The sequence below is a fragment of the Phragmites australis genome, chromosome 2, assembly GCF_958298935.1.
Source record: "Phragmites australis chromosome 2, lpPhrAust1.1, whole genome shotgun sequence".
Lineage (NCBI taxonomy): Eukaryota > Viridiplantae > Streptophyta > Magnoliopsida > Poales > Poaceae > Phragmites > Phragmites australis.
The window spans coordinates 26,724,074-26,743,598 of record NC_084922.1 but is presented as its reverse complement, the minus strand read 5'-3'; the positions used below and the strand labels follow the sequence as shown (position 1 = coordinate 26,743,598).

At 42.9% G+C, this 19,525-nt stretch overlaps 1 protein-coding gene and 1 pseudogene across 1 annotated transcript; one reads left to right on the top strand and one right to left on the bottom strand.

Moving 5' to 3' along the window:
• Positions 1 to 6,661: 6,661 nt before the first annotated feature.
• On the top strand, positions 6,662 to 16,300 carry LOC133906031 (regulator of telomere elongation helicase 1 homolog; annotated as a pseudogene).
• A 238-nt stretch (positions 16,301 to 16,538) lies between these two features.
• On the bottom strand, positions 16,539 to 17,252 carry LOC133904520 (transcription repressor OFP14-like). Its single transcript, XM_062346019.1, has one exon. The coding sequence runs from the start codon at positions 17,250 to 17,252 to the stop codon at positions 16,539 to 16,541; it is 714 nt and encodes a 237-aa protein (XP_062202003.1).
• Between the last annotated feature and the right edge of the window lie 2,273 nt (positions 17,253 to 19,525).

Here is a 19,525-nt window from a genome sequence, read left to right as displayed (position 1 = left end):
AGTACAATGGCAAGAATTGACGGTGCAAACATCATCTTTTGAGAACACTAACCTGGGTTCTCGTGATTATTACCACAAGCTGCGGTCATCGCATCGATGGACACACCAACCTCTGGGATATCGGGATGCCAACTGAGTTCGCCTCTAGAGAAGAAGAGAGGGTATGATAGGGCATCGTAGCATCCGTGATATGATCGCTCAGTATGGCTGCCTTATCCTCACGAGCGCGCTCACAGTCCCTCCCCCATCTCTCCCTCTTCTCTCCGACCACCCACCTGATGGATCCAGCACCAGCCACCGAGTTCTTCTCTCTGGCCACTGAGCTCTTCTCCCTCATCTCAGTATGACTCCACTCCCTCTTCTCTCCTGCCGTCGAGTTCGCCGAAGGCACCGCCTGGCCACCGGCCATGGGGGCCTTAGAGCCTGACTACGCCATCGGCGAGCACGCCGCAGATGAAGTAGCGGGTGACGCCAGCGGTGGGGAGCGGGACGACGTCGCCGCCAGTATTGAAGGTGGCGAGAGGGCTGGAGCCAGAGCATGACTCGTAGTCGATGCTGCTCACCTCCAGCATTGATGGCAGTGGGATCCGCAGCGGCGGTGGCGGCCAAGCGGAGCGCGGTGGCAGTCGAGCATGTGCTGTAGCAACGACTCGAAGGCCGCCGCATTATATTGTTGTGCAGGAGCCCGGTGGCGGGGGGAGCGACGACGGGTGCGGGGTCTGAGTCGGTTCAATCTATTTTTTTCTCTCAGAACACCTATCACTGCCAGTTCTAGAACCGGCAATGATAGATATTCACTTTCAGCCAAGTAAACACTGTCGATTCCAAAACCGGCACTGATGTAGTTTTGGAACCGACAGTGATCACCCTCTTTGTAGTAGTGATAAGATAATTCCCTATGTATCATCCCACGAAATGAACTTCTTTATTCGTCACTGTTATGGTTTGGAACTGGCTGTTTCTAATTTTCATTCATTTTTTGGTCACTATTGTCAATTTAACTCGTATAAAAGACAAATGAACCACAATAAGAAGGAAGAAAGAAAAATTAGAAATAGTTGAAACACATGTATTGTAATAAAATAATAATTAATTTGATAGCACAAAGTTGATTGATACATAAGTTCCAACAATATAGTAAAGTAATCTAGATCGCACACACAGACTGAACTTCACACTTTCTTCGGTAAAAAATATTCATATTTCATAATTTCTCTTGAGTCTTGATCAGGTTGAGGATGCCAGTCGAGAAGTCCACTTTAAGATGAGTAGGCGAAGTCCACTCAAGATGAGTAGGAGAAGTCCACTCAAGATGAGTAGGAGAAGTCCACTTCATGTTTCACAATTTCTCATGGTTGTACACAATAACAAGCAAATTTAATGTCAGCTCGTGTAACTTCAAAACATAGCAAACACACAAATTTCTCATGGTGTGTACACAATAACACAAAAATTAAATGTCAGCACGATGCACACGCAACATTAGATAAGGTCACTCTCGATGCTTTGTTTCTTAGGTGATGTCTAAGAGAAGAGAGTATGAAATTGATGTTAAGAAATAAACTTCCAATGGGTGCATGTGTTTGTTAGTTTCTTAAGATCTTCAAAAAGCAATTTATTGTCTCATAATCACCTAAGATTACTCAAAAAGCTAGTTTTCTTCTATAAGAAATAAACTTATTCTCTTTCATCTTTAAATTATTTGTCACATTATCTTTTTGCTTAGGTGAACACTTAATTAATGTCTAAGAAATTAGCATTGGGAGTGGCATAACATGATGAAAAATAAAGAGACCATATAAAGGTGGTTGATTATTTCTTTTGTTTCTCGGCAGCAAGTTAAAACACATATCAACGTAGAAAATTGTTTAATTTGGTTTGGTAAAAATATAAAGAGAAAGATGTAAAGGATCAATGATAGAACATAATATGACCATGAGAAAACCTGCAACACATAACATGACCATGAGAGAAGATCCAACCAAGATTACGTGTAACTTCCTATTAAATCTTTCTACTCCGATCAAACTAGATAGTTTTTACCAAATCATCTCATAATATGGTACCTTTCTGGGAAATTCATTTCAAGAAATAATTTACTGACTTGCAACATGTATGCCCAGCATGAGCCAACAATTTGACAAAAGAGAGGAAAACTTGTATTCACAAATCATTTATAAAGGAACGACTCATACTTTTGCACACTCTCTCATTGATGTGTTATGCCCTGCGAGCAAACACTATACAGAAACTAACTAAGCACCTAAATTTGAGGCCCATTACTAACAAAGACAAAATAACATCGGAATCAGAAATCTAAACCTCAATCCTAAGCCGAAGTGTTTGTACAATGGCAGCAGTTTGGTACAATAATGGACCAGGATGGGAGAACTATACACAACAGTAGCGGCAGCTCGCGTTAACACACTGGCTCCCATGGTCGTAAACAGATACCACTGCAATAGCGAGCCGACGAGCTGTGGAACAGTCACCCACCCAAATTCAAGGCCAGCCAACAACTCAAACCCCAGGTGCAACACCAAATCAGTAGTCATCAGCAAAGATTTGTAGTGGTTTCGTTCCAACTTTAGATAGGTCCTACTGAGACTAGGGATTCTATTAAATATTATTGCCCCTGTATTTATTCTTCTCAATTGCGTAAGCTAAGGCCCATGACATAGCCACATGAACATATCAAGTTTAAGAGGTGTCACTAACATACGTATCTAGAATCCAAATGCATTTTGCATCTAATACAATCTTTGTGGTTAAAAACATATAATTAAGTATAAAGCTAACATTGCTGCCTACATTGAATACAATTTTTTATTCAGCTGTCTAACACTAATTGGAAAATGATACTTCTATAGAAAGTTAGCAACGAGGTAATACAACTTACCATGCCGCATGCATGATCAACCTCCTCACGTGTGTAGATATAGATAACTATCAAACAGAAAAAAGGGCCTACCTAAAAAAACAGGCCATTTTTTCATAATCTGATGAAGGAAAGGGTGTCTCATTAGTCAATCACGAAGGATGCAGAAGAAGTACTGCCCCGGGAGATATGCTACTTTGTGTTTGTAACTATAAACATACCTGAATAGCATCAAAAATCCTGATCGTCCTCAACCCTCATTCATAATGTTTAGCACAATTGCATTGGAATCACCACAAAAAGGTAGAAACATGCAATCCTCACCTGGAACGCCAGATCGTCAGACGTGGAATCCTTTCAACCCCTTAGGCCATTTCCAGGAGATATTCTAAAAATCCATTCTAAAACACTATTATAGTATCTCTTAACACTATTACAACATCTTTTTTTTATCTCTGGCAACTACCATATTTTCTACTTTCTATTATTCTCCTTCTTTATTTGGACCCACGACCATCCTTTGTGAATAGAGTTGAGGGCAGGTGTCGGTGACATGGGAACCGGGGTCCCCAAGTCCCGAGGCCAGGACAGCAGAGTGCCACGTGACGCCTTCCCTCGGGGACTATTCCCCCGAGGTCCGAAAAGATCAAGTTCCGGGAGAGGGCGCTCGGGGCCATGAACAGTGGCCTCTCAAGTACCCGAGTTTCCCGAGGACCCAAGAAGACACAGTTCCGGGAGAGGGTGCTCGGGGCCATAAACAGTGGTCCCCGAGTACCTGAGTTCCCCGAGGACCGAGAAAAGGCATATCGGGGAGAGAATGCTCAGGGCTATAAACAGTAGTCCCCGAGTACCTAGAGTTCCCCGAGGACTTGAGAAGTCCCTTGCCGGTGGACCCCACAAGGGCTCAGCGGTGAGGTATCAATTGGTGAGAGGCATGATGCTGCATTTAAGAGGGAGCGTGGCCTGTCACTTCCAACCACTCCCCCCACGCTTGCTGTCAGTCCCTGCCACTGCCTGGTAGGGAGGCATGGGGACATTTAATGCAGCGGGTCCCATCGCGCATCATCCGGCGCGCCTCGGGATATCGTCGCAGGGCTCGAGGCATATCGTCTACCGCCCTGCTGTGTCAGGCTTGCTCTGACCGGATGGGCACGCGGGGTTGCTCAGTGGCTGCCCGGTGGGCCCTCCCTGTTGCATCCGCTGAAAAGCGGCATGATGACGACAGGACTGGACGGGGGCGTATTTTCAACCCCCGTAACATCAAGCTGCAGCCCATGATGGTTGCTTTCCATTTATGGCGTCTTGGGACTCGCGCCATCCTTTCTGGGCACGCCAGGCTGCCCTGACGGGATATAAGAAGGGGTGGGCGCCCCGGAGAAGAATAGATCGACAAGTGCTTCAGAATAGAGGTTCTTCAGGACCATGTCTTACGAGCTAGAGAAGATCAAGACAAGTTCAAGAAGCTCAACAGACGCAGATAAGCTAACGAAGCTCTAGACTTAGACGGAAATCCTTGTAACACAAGAGATCTTCAGAGAGGCATTCCCAAAGCATTTATAGCATACACACAGGAGTAGGGTATTACGCTCCTTACGGTCCGAACCTGTCTAAAATCCACTGAGCATTTATTTCCACTAGCATCCGATCATCCATCCCACTTGCATCCCATTTACTCTCATTAATTCACGTATGAGGTAGATTAACAATCATCCCCCGGTCGAATCTCAAAGGGGTCCCTCCGGATCCCCGCTTATGGAGTTCATCCTCCGACAACAGGAGAGAGGGTGCCGTAAATTTGCTGATCGCCAGTGTTGGGTCGACTCCATCTGCATCCCTGTAGTGGTCGAAATTGCTTCCGCCGGAGGCGTTGGCCGCACGCACTGATCGGCAAATGTGTCAACACAATGTTGCGGCTCGCTTTTGCGGGCGCTGCTGGAGCTGCTTAGAACACAATCCTAGTCTAGTTCGGTCTCTGCTTGTACTCCTGCAACAACAATATCCAACCAGATCTAAAGATGTGATTCAAAACAAGTCAAGAAAACTTGAAAGTGGTGCTTGGTAGAGAGAGAGAAGAGATAGTAAACATTGTTACCTTCAGATTGCGGGGCTCCCTATAGTGCTTGAAGTGCACGTTGGCGCCCCAGGCTTGTAGCGGATGGACTTGAGCTGGTGATTGGAATTGTTACTCATGCCAAATGCTTTCCATTTGTAGTCTTCTTGTCATGCCTGTTCATGTTAGTATCTTCAAGTGGGCACAGTAAACTGCAATAGCCTTGGTAATTAGCATGAATCCCACATGATTACAGGAAGCTACTCCTTTACCTAGTTGTGTTACATTCAAGAACCTTCAACTCATCATCAACTCGTGATGATTTATACAAATAAGTACATAGGTCTACTAAACAAGAATCAAAGTTGTAGTATGTAAATTAAAGAGTGTTACGTTCTCAGTATAGGGGCATTTGAGTAAACAGGTAGTGAGCAAGATTGTGCATACAGAAAAGGAGAAATCTAGGGCAGAATTTAGCCTAATTTTGCTTGAGACAAATTGAGTCGAGAGGGAGCATACATTCATAATTGGAGTTGCTACTTCTGTGGTCCTTGAGAGCGCACGGGATGCAGAAAAGAAACAGAGCGCGAAAGGCGAAGAATACACCCATGACAGCAACATCACAACCATTGAGCCCAAGCCCCTCGCCGTCCTCCTCAAGCTCGTACACAACAAGCATAGAAGGAACTGCCACTGAGGCAGACGTACGGCTTGACATCACGCTGACTCTGTATTGGCCAGCGGCGAGCCAGATGATTAGGGACGAGGGCGACCGTGCAGTCGAGGGGCATAGAGCATGATTGTGAGGGTCGTAAAAGCGGTCCTGGAGCACCCACAGTTACGGCGGAGTGGGCGTGACGGCGTCGAAGAAGGAGGAGAGGTCGCGCTGCACGGTGACGTCAGGGAGGACGAGTTTAATCTCAACCTCCATGGGGACGAGACACCGTTGGCCCCCTTGGTGGTTTGGTGGAGCTCAATGGAATTGCCGTTATCTCAACCAAATCCGGGGATGGTAGCCCTGGGCGCCGATCTCCATCAGATCTGGCGATCCATCTCAACCAAGAGATGGAGAAGGATAAGGGCGCGATACGAGGTGGTAGTGCTACTATTGGTACGATAGGTCGTTGTTACGCTCCCCGAGGACCTTCTCGTGACGCCGCGACGGCCATGGAGGTAGCTGAGATGGTCAGCGCCATGAAGCTCTTTGCGACGATGCCACCGTCACCTCCACTGATGGATCGAGCATTGGGCCGGGGGACAGGGACCTTGCCACCGTCTTCAACATCGCGAGAAGCCCTTCTCGTGACGCAGAATCGTTCGGCAGAGTGGTGCGGCAGCGTTTGATTTGGGAACAAAACGTGAGTTCTAGAATTGGGGGTGGAGATTTGGAGGAAGGGGAGGGAGCGGATTTGTTTCCCGATACGTGCGAACAGGCGGACGAAGGGGCGAGCAGCCTGGAATCGAGCGGGTGGCGTCCTACAGACAATGTGTGAGCTACGCGCGGGACTCAGGTGAGCCCGTCACAACAGGTGTGACTCAGGTCGCAAGTGTGGGGCCCACAAGACGTGAGACTTTTTTGCTCTTTTTTTAAATAGGAGAGATAACACAAAGAAAATTATCCTATGCTCGATGCCAAATAAAGAATTTTCTCAATCACCGCACCTTTCACGGCACACGCACAAGAGCGACTCAGTAAGACGGCAACCGTTCGTGCAACGCCGACCGTTTGCACGCGTCCTTCCCCCGCAAGCTTTCCCCCCATTCCCGCCCACTCCTCCTCCCGCCATCGCCACCGCCGCCGCAATGCCAGTCTACACCATCCGCGGCGTCGACGTCGACTTCCCCTTCGACGCCTACGACTGTCAGATCACCTACATGAAGCGCGTCCTCGAGTCCCTGCAACAGGTAACCAATCCCCCCACCCCCAAACCCCCAGTCCCTCGCGCTAAACCCTACCCGCCCTGCGCCATTCACGCGCCCCAAAATTTCGCTCGGATTCTGACTGCTTCGCGTTCGCGTTGCCCCGCCGGATCGATGGACAAGGGAAGAACTCCAGCAGGACAGGGGAAGAACGCGCTGCTGGAGAGCCCCACGGGGACGGGGAAGACGCTGTGCCTGCTGTGCGCGTCGCTCGCATGGCGCCGCTTCTTCGGTGAGTTCCTGCGGGGTGGGCGCGGCGGCGGAGGGAGCCAGCCGTCCTGTAGCCAGCAATCAGGGGAGTCTGCATCGCAGCAGCAGTCGCGGTACCCCGTGATCATCTACACCTCCCGGACGCACGGCCAGCTCAGGCAGGTCATCAAGGAGCTCAAGGCCACCAGTTACAGGTCAAGCTCGATAGATGAGCAAACACATTTGTTGTTCATTGCTTTGTTCTATTGGAGAGCTAATTGTGCCGCACCTTACACTCTTATGTAGTTTCTAAGGAAGGCGTGTTGCCGAAGGCTGGAAATGTCTTCAGTAGCTGCAGTTGTAGCTTGAATGATCTCGTAACCTCCGACTGTTCATAGTTGGTTTGATACATTTCACAGACCAAAAATGGCAGTGCCCTCCGACTGTTCATAGTTGGTTTGATACATTTCACAGGCCAAAAATGGCAGTGCTGGGCTCCCGTGAGCAGATGTGCATCCATGATGAAGTGAGAACACTCCGTTGAAGAGCACAGAACAATGCCTGCCACTACCTCTGCAAGAAACGCCAGTGCCGTCATAATAACCTTGTTGCTGGTAATTGCAATGGAAGTCTTCCTTGTTAGATACATTCATAGTACTTAAATTGAATCTGTACACGAAAATAAACAGCAACCATAAGAAACATGCATGCCCACATTATTGCCTGTACTCTGATCCGTTTTGATTGATACAAAGTATTTTGCTCTGAATGCTGTAATTTATAATTCATTTTTACTAATGACTCTTGAAGTGGGATTTTGTATTGTTTTGTGCTGGTTGAATACTTTTGTGCTATCTACCTTTCTTCCCCTTCCCACCTTTAGGTACATAGTTTTACCTTTTTTTTTAAAAATCTATCGTCAATTAAACACATGTTGCACATGAATGGCACTTCTTGCAGAGTACATGAGAAATAACACTGACCTTGGGAGCGAGCCCTTTGACATTGAAGATTTGGTTAATATCGGGAAACCTAATGGCCCGTAAGTCTCATATTTTGTTCGCCTTAATTTCCATTCCTGTAGATCATAACAGCAAGCATGAAGCATGCTTATGAATCTTCCTGACCCACTAGTGATATCTTTTTTCTATATCATTTTAGGTGCCCATATTACATCTCCCGGGAACTTTCAAAGTTGGTTGATATCTTGTTTGCTCCGTACAACTATCTTATTGATCCGGGAAATCGTCGTTCCTTAACTGGCATACCATGGGACAATGCAGTACTTATATTTGATGAAGCACACAACTTGGTAAGGAAATGCACACTCTTCTCCTTCCTTTTATCCAGAGTTATTTTAGATTTGTAGTATCTGTTTAATTTTAGTATTGTACTCTCTCAATACTATAGCCTTAAATATTGAGGATTCCAACTGTAAAAACATCTATACTTTAGCCTTAATTTGCAATAACTCTTTTATGCAGGAGAGCATATGTGCAGATGCAGCCTCTTTTGACTTACATCCTAACAACCTCACTTCCTGTGTTGTGGAAGCTCAGGAATGCATCAAATTGTGTTCAGCAAAGAGGTCCTTTGAAAATTCGGCTGATAAACAATTTGACCCTGAAAATTATGCAATCCTCAAAGGTGAACCAAAATTCTTGCAGCATCTCTGAGTCGTACTCATTCATATGGTCCTGTACTCCTATATCTTCTTTTTGTTCTTATGTGGGAAGCTTGTACTTTCACTTTGATGATTTTGGAGACCCATCTACCTCTTGGTAATAATCAAGGCTTCTCTTTTTCAGCTCTTTTAATGGCACTTGAGAAAAAAATTAGTGGGCTGGTAATTGAATCCAAGGAGTTGGGCTACACAAAAGCTGGGAGTTACATATAGGAATTTCTCTCTGAACTGAATATTACGTCTGAAACATCCAAAAAACTAATTGAGACAATCGATAGCGCTTCTCTGCTGCTAGAGGAAGGTAATTGATATTTTTCTGTTATCATTCTTTCTATTGCGATACACTAATACTCTTAATGATTAGTGAGAACAAAGTTGTCCTTTTGGAGCACTATTGTGTTATTTTAGTCAAACACATTGACCTTTCAATAAATATTTGGATTTATCATGCAAAGTAGTTCAGTAACTTCGTTTTGTCCCTGCATATTTAGGAAATTTCGCTGAAACTGGACCAGGGGTCAAGGCAAAGGCCACGGTGTCTAGATTGGAATCAATTAGGGACATGTTAGACATAATTTTTAGGTGCGGTAGTCAAAACCATGCAAAATATTATCGAGTAAGTTTCTCTTTAACTGTGTTTCTCTGTTCGTTTTCATTGGGTGTTTATCCATTTATGTTACATCCATGCCTCTCCACAATTTCGACTTCCCTTTTACTCTTGTCATCCAACCCTCATTACATACTTTGCAGCATAAGCTTTCATGCTTCACTGAAAATTTTATAGTCTTACAACCATGCTCAATCTTTTTTTTTTCCAGTTTCATGTGAACGAGTCTCAACAAGCATCTGGAGATGCATTGAAAGTTCTAGGTAAGTTCAAAGTTGACCTGTAAGGCCACTCCAAATGATGTCTATAGCTAGTTCTTAGAGGAGAGAGAATACAAGAAATACATGCTAAAAAACAACCCTCCCAATGCATAATGTCTATAGCTTGTATCTAGAGAGCTTTTTATGATCAATATATAAATGCGAGAACATGTACCAAGGACACTACCTATCTCCCAGTGCATATTTGGTTGTTTCTTGTCTCTTGGATTTCAAGTGTAGCTTGTTTCTTCCATAAGACACCAACTCCTTCTCTTTCCTCATTTAATTGCTTGCCACATCATATTTCATCCTATGTGGACGTGCATTTAATATCTAAGACATAAGCCAAGGTGGAGCATTGGGAGTAGCCTAAGACCATCTCCAACGGCTTCCCTTCGCGAGTTCCGTTCCTTTCGCGAAGGGATTCTCGTTCCCTTCAGCACTCCAACAGTTTTCCTTTACGGTTCCATCCACAAAGGGATTTTCTCTCCTATTCGACCATCCTCAACCATATTCCCTTCATTTCGTTTCCTTCCTGATTCACCTTTCTGTTCTCGTTCCCTTTATTTTCTCTCATCTCCAATAGCTTCCCTTCGAAGAGATTCGTAAAAGGAAAGGAGAGAGAATCCCGTCCTGGAGGAAATAGCGTTGAGAATCCCTTCATGACGGGAACTGTGAAAGGAAACCATTGGAACGCTGAAGGGAATGAAAATCCCTTCGCAAAGGGATTCTTGTCCGCGAAGGGACTCCCTTGGGGATGGTCTTCCCTCCACCCTAGGATTCTCTTTCTTTTCTCTTCAGGAATCCCTTCCAAAGGAAGCTGTTGGAGATGAGGGAAAATAAAGGACATGAGAACGGAGAGGGGAATCAGGAAGGGAACGAAGTGAAGGGAATATGGTTGGAGATGGTCTAACATGTGTGTTCATTATTTTAAGGAAAACATATGTAATCCCTGATAGAGTTCATTGATCAGTATTAACTGCATGCATAGTATTACCTCACTGATTTCGTTCGGATTTAGCTGATTATTTAAAGGGAAAGTGTGTTACACTTGAGACAGTTCATTGCTCAATTCTAAACTGCATGCATAGAATAACTTCACTGACTCCCTTCAGATACAGTTCCTTAAAATCATAAAAATATGGAAAAGTTACATTTTTGTCATCCCAAAGTTCACTTTAGTTAGTCTCTTCAGCAACTGAACAACCATATATTTAACTATCTACAATTCTCTTGTATTCCCAGGTAAGTCTTCAAGGACCCTTAGTTGGTGGTGTTTTAAGTTTTAACCCAGGGTTGGCTATGGAAGAATTTCTTAAGTTGTGTGTGTGCTCGATTATTAACCTCTGGAACTTTATCTCCCTTGGACTCACTAGCCATGGAACTAAACCTGTAAGTAAAACTATTTTTGTTCTATTCACTTAATCATTGACTTGAAGCTGTGCTGGTTAATTATTTATTCTGACTTTTCTATTTGATGTTGACTGTCGAGATAATATTTTTTCCATGAATCCAGTGAATTTCCAGTTAGACTAGAGAATCCTCATGTCATTTCTCCAGACCAAATCTGGGTTGGAGTTGTGCCTGTGGGCCCATCTGGACATGCACTTAATTCTTCTTATCAGACTCGTGAGACTATACAATATAAACAAGAATTGGGTACTGCTATAGGTAGGCCATTAATAACAGTATGCAGCTGCTTGTATTCCAAAAGAGCTCTGCTGACAGATGTGCTCATTTTGCAGTTAACTTTGCACGCATTGTGCCAGATGGACTCCTTGTTTTCTTACCTTCATATTCTATGATGGACAAGTGTGTTGAGTTCTGGAAAAATAGGGTATTCTCAATTTCCAACTAGTTATTCTAATCGTTTGAAGTACTTATCTTTGGGCACTTATAATTTTAATCTCTTACAGAACCATTCAAATTCAGTGGATGAGAATACAATTTGGCAGCGAATCTGTAAGCACAAGCAGCCAATTATAGAGCCTAGGCAGTCATCAAACTTTCCAAGTGCAATCGAGGTTATGAAATGTTTTACTAGTTGCCGCTTGAATTCTTTAACTCTTCATATGCTCGTGTAATCGTCAGCCATTTGATTTGCAGGGTTATGCAGCCAAATTACGAGATTCTTCCACTTCTGGGGCAATATTTTTTGCAGTTTGCCATGGCAAAGTTTGTTCTTTGCATTCCAACAGCTTCCTTTGCTTTCTATTATAAGTTTATAATTATAACTTTAGTAGATTTTAGTTTTCCACTTTCTATGTTCTCGAGTTAAATGATTCTTTTGCGAGTCTTGATCAAGCTATTTGCTTATTATAATTCTTATATTCAGTCATATTGTGTGTGTTGAAAGAAAATGTTCAACAGCATATAGTAAGTCTATGAACTGCTGTAATGCTAATAGACAATGTAAATTTATGCACACAGTTTAATTTGATGGCAGGTGCCAATACTGTACTTCTTGAACAAAAAAAGTCTATAAACTAGAGGGTTCTAGTGCCAATTTATGGAGTACCAGGGGGGCCTTGCCAGCTCCCTCTCCCTGCCACTGGATGTAATTAAACAACTAAGTAAATAAATCGAAGGGTTATTAGAAGGACCAAAGGACATATGTATTAATAAGTTGGGACTATCACTTTTAAATTGTTGCTTTTTGGCTAACCTTAAAGGTGCGCTCCCTCATTTATGTATTTTGCACTTGTGCAGGTTAGTGAGAGTCTTGATTTTGCTGACCGTGTTGGGAGGGCAGTAATAGTTACTGGAGTGCCTTTCGCTACCCCAATTGATCCGAAGGTTTGTTTCCAAGTTTAGTAACAGGGAGCTATTAGTGAAACAGGAAAAAGATTCTAGCTGCATGGTGTGTTATTGTCCACCTATAATTTTATTAAAAGGGAATAATGTCCCCTTTTGCTATCTTCCTGTCTTAGCATTTTGCACTGGTAATTTTGTACCAGAATATTCAGTTTAGGTGGCTTTGTATGTTGGGCTGGGTTCATGCATAGTATTCACGTACATACTTCACTGGATTTATGGATACGTTGAATTCATGCTATAGCTATTAAGTCTGATGTATTTTTTGCCATCACTTTTTAATTTTTTATTCAGACAAACTATTTTTTTCCTTCCTTCCCTTTTAATTTTTATGAGTTTTTTTACTGGCTTCCAGCTAGAGTAATTGCTATTTTCCTTTAGTAAATTGTGCATTTGTCCTTTTTGTCTGTTCCAGGTTTGGCTCAAGCATGAGTATTTGGATAAGCAGGGCACACCATCTAATAAGAACACAAAGGTTAGAAAGAATTCTGTAGTGAATTGTTGAGCATTCCTTTGTTGATCATTTACAAAAATAATCTTGTGATTGTTTTGTAGACGTTGACAGGAGAGGAATGGTATGTGCAACAAACAGCAAGGGCTGTCAATCAGGCCGTTGGACGTGTTATCAGACATTGCCAGGATTATGGAGCTATTATTTATTGTGACGAAAGGTCTAAGCCTAATCATAAACCTCTAAGAAAGGAATCTAAATATTGTTGGTTTTCTGCAAGACTTCCCACTGGAATAACAGCAGAATAATTATGTCTACATTCTGTGTTCACTTTAGTACTTTACGTATTTCTTCTGTTATTCATGTATGCTGTATCAGCACATTAATAGTTTAGGCTCCATGTTGCAATCACTAGAGTGACACGGAAAAAGGATCAACACTCTGAAAATCTAAAAATAGTTGTTGCATTTTGTGACCTAAGGTCAAAGTAACCTATGAAATTTTAAGGATCATGTGGTTATCTCCAATAGCTTTTCCATCTTGAACCATATGTGATCAGATTACTTGTTTCCATCAAACTTCTTCGGAAAAACTAGAACTTTGAAATAACAGAGCTTCTTGACATTGCATGTTGGTTATAGGTTTGCATGGCCAAGTTATCAATCTCAGATGTCGTATTGGCTTCAACCTCATATAAAGGTGCATTTGTTGATTGTCTTCCTGCAATGCTCTTTGCTGGTATCTTTACTATGCTTATACTCTTCCTGCAGTGCTACTCAAAGTATGGGGAAGTAGTCCAAGGATTGACCCGATTTTTTTGGAGATAAAGCTTCTTTAGATCCTGTAAAGCTAAAACAAACAGATTGCAACGGTAAGGATCTAGTTTTTAATCTTGTGATGAACTTCTTTATATGTTTTGATCTTTTTTTTTTTGTATGCAGGTTCACGTGTACACTGAATATATTAATTAATTTTTATTTCAATCTTATTGCGAAAATGTTGTTACATGCAGATAGTATAACACAGCTTACAAACAAATGCATGCCTCAAGAATCTCTATCAGATTTGGTAAATCCCTTGCATCAACGTAGATGGTCAATATTTTATTTAATTCTCTGGCACTTACAGATGCTTTTGTTTCTTCTGCTAGGCTGCCAGTGCACAAAATGAACACCCACAAACTACACTATCAGTAAATCTGACCACGAGAAGAAGTAACTTTATGAAGTTGGCTCAGACCACTCCTGCCAATCGTTCCACCTTTTCTATGAAGCACAACTTTACATCCATGTCACAGCTCTTCTCTGAAGACCAACTGCCGCATGATACTCTGGTTGTTGATTTGACTGCTGATACTCATGGACATCTGAAGGAACATACCTTCAAGTCTTTAGGTCTAAAGAAAGCTAAAATAATGGACAGATCCAAAGATGCTATTTGCTCTGGTGATGTTTCCTCAAAATTGCCACAAAATGTTGAGTCAATAGCTTTGGCCAGATACCAAGGTGAACGATCTATGCTTCAATCAAAGAAAAGTACCACCGAACAAGCATGTGAAAAGAATGAGACTATCCGGGAAAAATCTGAAGGCCAGGAATCTAATTCTGGGCCAGCCTTCTTGAAGTTGGTATGCTGCTCTTCACTGACATTTGATTCCGTCTAGTGTTTTGCAGAATAAGTGCTATGTTGTTAATATGTTAATCTTTGCGCTATGTGCATGAGATAATAGTATTCCTTCAATTTTGATATTTTTACTAGGTTTGAGAAAAGCTCAGTGGAGCAGAGTACAGAGAGTTTGTTGACTTTATGGAGGCCTTAAAATTGAAAACTATGCACATCAAAGGCTCACTTGAAGGAATAGCAAAGCTTTTTTCCTCCAGGGAGACTTCAACTTCTTGAGGGGTAACTTCACATTTATTGGCACTACCACGAATATTGGCCCTTCATTTTGCTGTTTGTTCTCTTACGTTATTGCACCTTTGTTTATACCTGATGCCATTCTCTTTTGCATACAGGTTCAGGGTTTTTGTTCCTAAGAATCATCTTCCATTATACGAGCAGCTTGTCCGAAGATATTCTGTTTCTAGTACATGATGACGATCCGATGCTCATGTTTAAAGGCATATCTACTCTGTTATTGTTGTTTCGTATTTTATTAAGTGATAATTGCAATGCTGATTATGATCAATACATAACTATTTGTCAACAGAATATGCTCACATTCTTGAGGTGCATGCAATTATTTTTAGAATGTGATATGGCACTTATGGCATGTGAGGATAAGAAATGGACAACAAACTCAGTTTAAGCTTGGTAAGCACATAAGCAGAATATCCAGTGCCCTTTCCAAATACAGTGATCAATTTTTTTCGTATCTGGCAATAATTGCAGGCCTCCTATACTTTTTTTTGGTTACAATCTAAGCTCTAGTTCCCATTGGGCCAACATTCCACAATCCTGCATCCTTAATGTTCATGCCAACATGAATAATTTTTATTCTCCTGAAAAATAAAAAGTCTATTGAGTTCCTTTGACTGATTCAAAGCCGTTCTGTTTTTTTGTCACAATGAATTGCAGGCTTTCTACTTATTTATTCATACGATCAAACTTCAGAGTGGCTGGTTTTTGCTTATTGAATATAGACAATAAATTTTCAGAACCAGTGCCGTATTTCATTCAGCCGTTACATATTTGTGGCTGTGTGGCATTTTGTTCTCTTAACAATTGGAATTATGCCTTCTAGGTAACAGAAGTACGCTGTTTGATATGTCAATCAAGAAACAACAGGATGATATATCTTTTGACACTTTCTTGTTAAAATGCAGAATGTCATGAGCCTCTCTTGCTATAATTATATATCATTCATTAATCATTACAGTATCGTTTGGATATGCTGTAAAACTGTTTGAAGGATTAACTAGCTACCTTCCTCTTTTTATCTCCATGTTGCTCAAATATACATAGTCTAAAATCTGTATTGCCCATTTTCCCCTTTATCAATTATCTTCTACAGTTTGATATGATTATTTGAGTGTCTGATTACCTTTTGCATCTGCAGATGAAGTTCGGAAACTTGAGGGGTGAAAAGCAGCATGCGCTTCTTGTTTGCTTCCTGTTTCATATCTGTACCCTTGAACAGCAAGCCCAAAACGCTCTGAATGTATGGCATTAAGAGGAACCATGGGACTCATCAAAGATGAATGTAAGGTTTTAAAGTCGTGATGGCATAGTTGTAAGTGACTGATTGACCTGGTAGTCTTGTTTACTAATCAGTATCATCTGAATTTACAGGTTTGACGCAAATAGTCTGTATTCTGTAAGTTATGGGTAATGGAGGTGTGTATCAGTGTATGGACCGTCAACTGTAAATTAATAGAATGTAAATAGTAACAATCCTAAATTCTACTAATTGGTTCTGGTCCAAGTTAATTTAATAAACATTCTCAACTGCCGACCTACAAAACCTGTTGATTCCAGCATTAGTGATGTGTTTCAAGCTTTTCTGATAGATTTGTCACCAGCATTTCTACAATGTTAGCCTTGCAGCGTTTTTATGGGCAGCTCTTTTTGCATGATGCTGCATTTATCAGGTAATCATGTTACATAGCCTGGCAACGTCAATATTTGTGCTATGGAAATATTTGTCACTTTGGATTGTACCATTCCTGAAGTGATAATTACCGTCCTAATGATATTTCCTACTCCTAACGCTCTTGTCAGCCCACTGGGCTTTTCCACGGGCAGGACTGCCCATGTGAGTTCCAGCAGTCAGGTCAACAAAGGCCTTGAGAATGTGCTTGTGCACAGCTTGATCATTGAGCTGCAGGTAGTAGAAAAGTAGCTCCTCCAGGAAGTCCCAGTCCAACGGCTGAGATATGCGACCATGGTGCATCTTTATCATGTTCTGCATGGACCTCCGGAAGTCTGTGTAAGGGTCCATGGAGAACACCACTATGGCCGCATTGTCGCCGCTTTGCTCACCTGGTCTGGCTTCCTTGATGTCTTCTGCAACTGAGTCAGATGAAGATGATGTCTCTGCTGTTGGTTGTGTCACCTCGACGAGTGACGTGGATGTGCCTGGCGATGATGGGAAGCATGGAACGTTGTTGTCGTCATGGATGTAGAGGGACCGGAAGTTGTCGAAGAGGAAGCGGTCGACGTCGGAGAGTGTCGCCGCCTGGTCCTTGCCGTTCTGGTCGGCGGTGGCGGCAGCGTGATCGCCGTCCAAGTCCAGCGACGGGGTTCTCGGGAACCTGCAGGTGTTGAGGAGTCGCGAGCTGGTGATGCCTGCCGGAATATGTGAGCTGGGGATGTGTATTGGAGGGATCTTCTTGAGCTTCTTGGAGAGGTAGTGCTGCAAGGATTTGCGCAGCTTGGTTCTCTTCCTGCCATCTTCCATTTCATCTATCCCCTGTGAAGGGGTGCCGGCAAATGAATGAGGAACGTGAAATGCCACTAAACAAGACTCGTGAATGGTGGTGCCATTTCTTTGTTTTATTGTGTTAATGGGAGTTACCAGAAGGAGATTAATGGCGGATTAAATGGAAAGGGAGTTCATCTGGGGATGCTTAATGGCCGTTTTTTTACTTTGTCTGAAACGTTTTTCTCCCTATTTATGAGCATGGATTGTTATGCGAGTACATAGAAATGGCAGGTCGACTCGTTTGGTTGATAAAAAAGTTAGAGCTCGCAGGCCACTGTTTTTTTTTGAAAGGACAGCACGAATATTGTCGATTTATATTAGAAAAGAATTGATTGAGTGAAACCGGGGTAAAAAATCATACAACTGATCAATTACAGATCGACACCGAATCAACTACAACTGACACCGGTTCAATCACTCAGCACAGATCTACAATAGCAGCTTCTGGTGCCAATCAACTGCTCAGCTCATCGCAAAGAACACAGTAGCTCCGACTTCCAAAGCGGACCACGACCAAAGCCGCTGGTCTCTTGGTGCAGCTTTAGTCAATTCGGCGGCGGCAGGCCACTAATTTATGAGAAAACTCCTACATACGCTGCTGAAGGATAATGTTTTCCTTAATGTGCCATAAAAAAATGACTTTTTTTTTTCATGACACTGGTTTGATTTTTTTATCCCCTCCTTGCCACTTCTGCACCTCACGTTAGTCTAAGTACTATTAATAAGTAAAAACCAAACCTTCAATGTGATCTAAAATTTGCATTTCTCAGGTTCGCAAGAGCATAGAAGCAAATTGTTCGGTGCTCCCCCTCTGGTAAAAATATACCGCACTTTGTACATGACAAGACTCCAATCGATAATTTATCTTGCATTATCATCAATTTCCATAGTATCTTGTCAGGAAATATAAAAATTGTACTTGAAAAGTGCTTTCCACATAGAAAAGCTTCCACAATCGTATTTTGGTGTCGGGCTCCTTTTGTAACAAGGGGCACTACTGTTGTCTATGTAACACATATTCTTCTGGGCCCTCAAATAAGTACACAACGTACTGCGATTGCCGTGTGCATGAATGGCAATACGGCATTCGGGGCCCGGTCAACATTGCTCAGCAGTTTTATAGCGCTGCTGTTTCCTGAACGTTTCTGCAAACTATCCCATTCACGACCTGCTTCCACAATGTCATCTCACGCGCTCTGAACTGAACTCATGCAGATCGTGCAAAAGTAGGGACAAGATGGCTGAGACAGAAATTCGGCAGCCATCGTGCTGCCAAGAAACCGGCCTGGGTAGTTAATCCGATGGTAGCATGCATATCAAAAGCTGCTCACACATGACGAGAAAAATGTTTCAACTGTCAGTCAATCCTGCCGAGCCAGACGGACAGATTGACCGATTCATGATCACCTCTTCAAACTTCAAATTTTCCTCAAGTCCTGATCAAAAGAAGCACACTGGCAGTTCCATCACTCCTTGGCCCTTGGCTGTTCTGCCACTATATATACGCACCACTTCCTTTTGTATCACCAAATTAAAGACATCAAAGAGCCTAGATAGCACCACATTATTCAGATTCTTCCGTTCTTGTCCGGCCACGATAACTCGAGCTAGTACAGCGAAGATGGCGGCCTTGAAGGTGTACCTGCTGCTGTTCACCGCCTTCTTCTTCTCGGGGCTCATGCAGCTATCCATGGCGCAGGACAAGCCCGCCGCGGCGGCGGCAACGGCACGGATGGTCGACGCAAAGGCAATCGATCAGGCGGTGGCGTACTTGCTCATGCTCGCGGCGCTGTTCGTCACCTATTTCGGCGCTAGTATAGTATCGTAAGTGGTCTAGTCTTGAGGACAGACAAGCTCCTTGGTTCTACAATGCCGGCCATTCTGGGTCCTGATTCCATTCATGCGTCAGCTCAGTTCTTTCTGATCAGTTTGTTGTCAATTTGTCTCAAAAAATGTACGTGCACATGATGATGTATCCTGAATTCCTGACAACTTCCAATTTTCTAATTTGTTTAGAGAAAGTTCCCGATTATGTATGCAGCTCGAGTGCTGCGCAGTGTAAAGAATTACAACTGAAACGATCACCTTACTTTCCTAATTTCTACCCCGTGTCCAAGGATGCACTGGCCTTACATCTCAAACCTGAAGAAACAGCGATTATAAACCTAGTTTGTTAAACTAAACAAATCCACCTGACGACCCTACTTCCATTTGGCGTATTCTCACAAAATCTGTTGCGCTGTCAAACT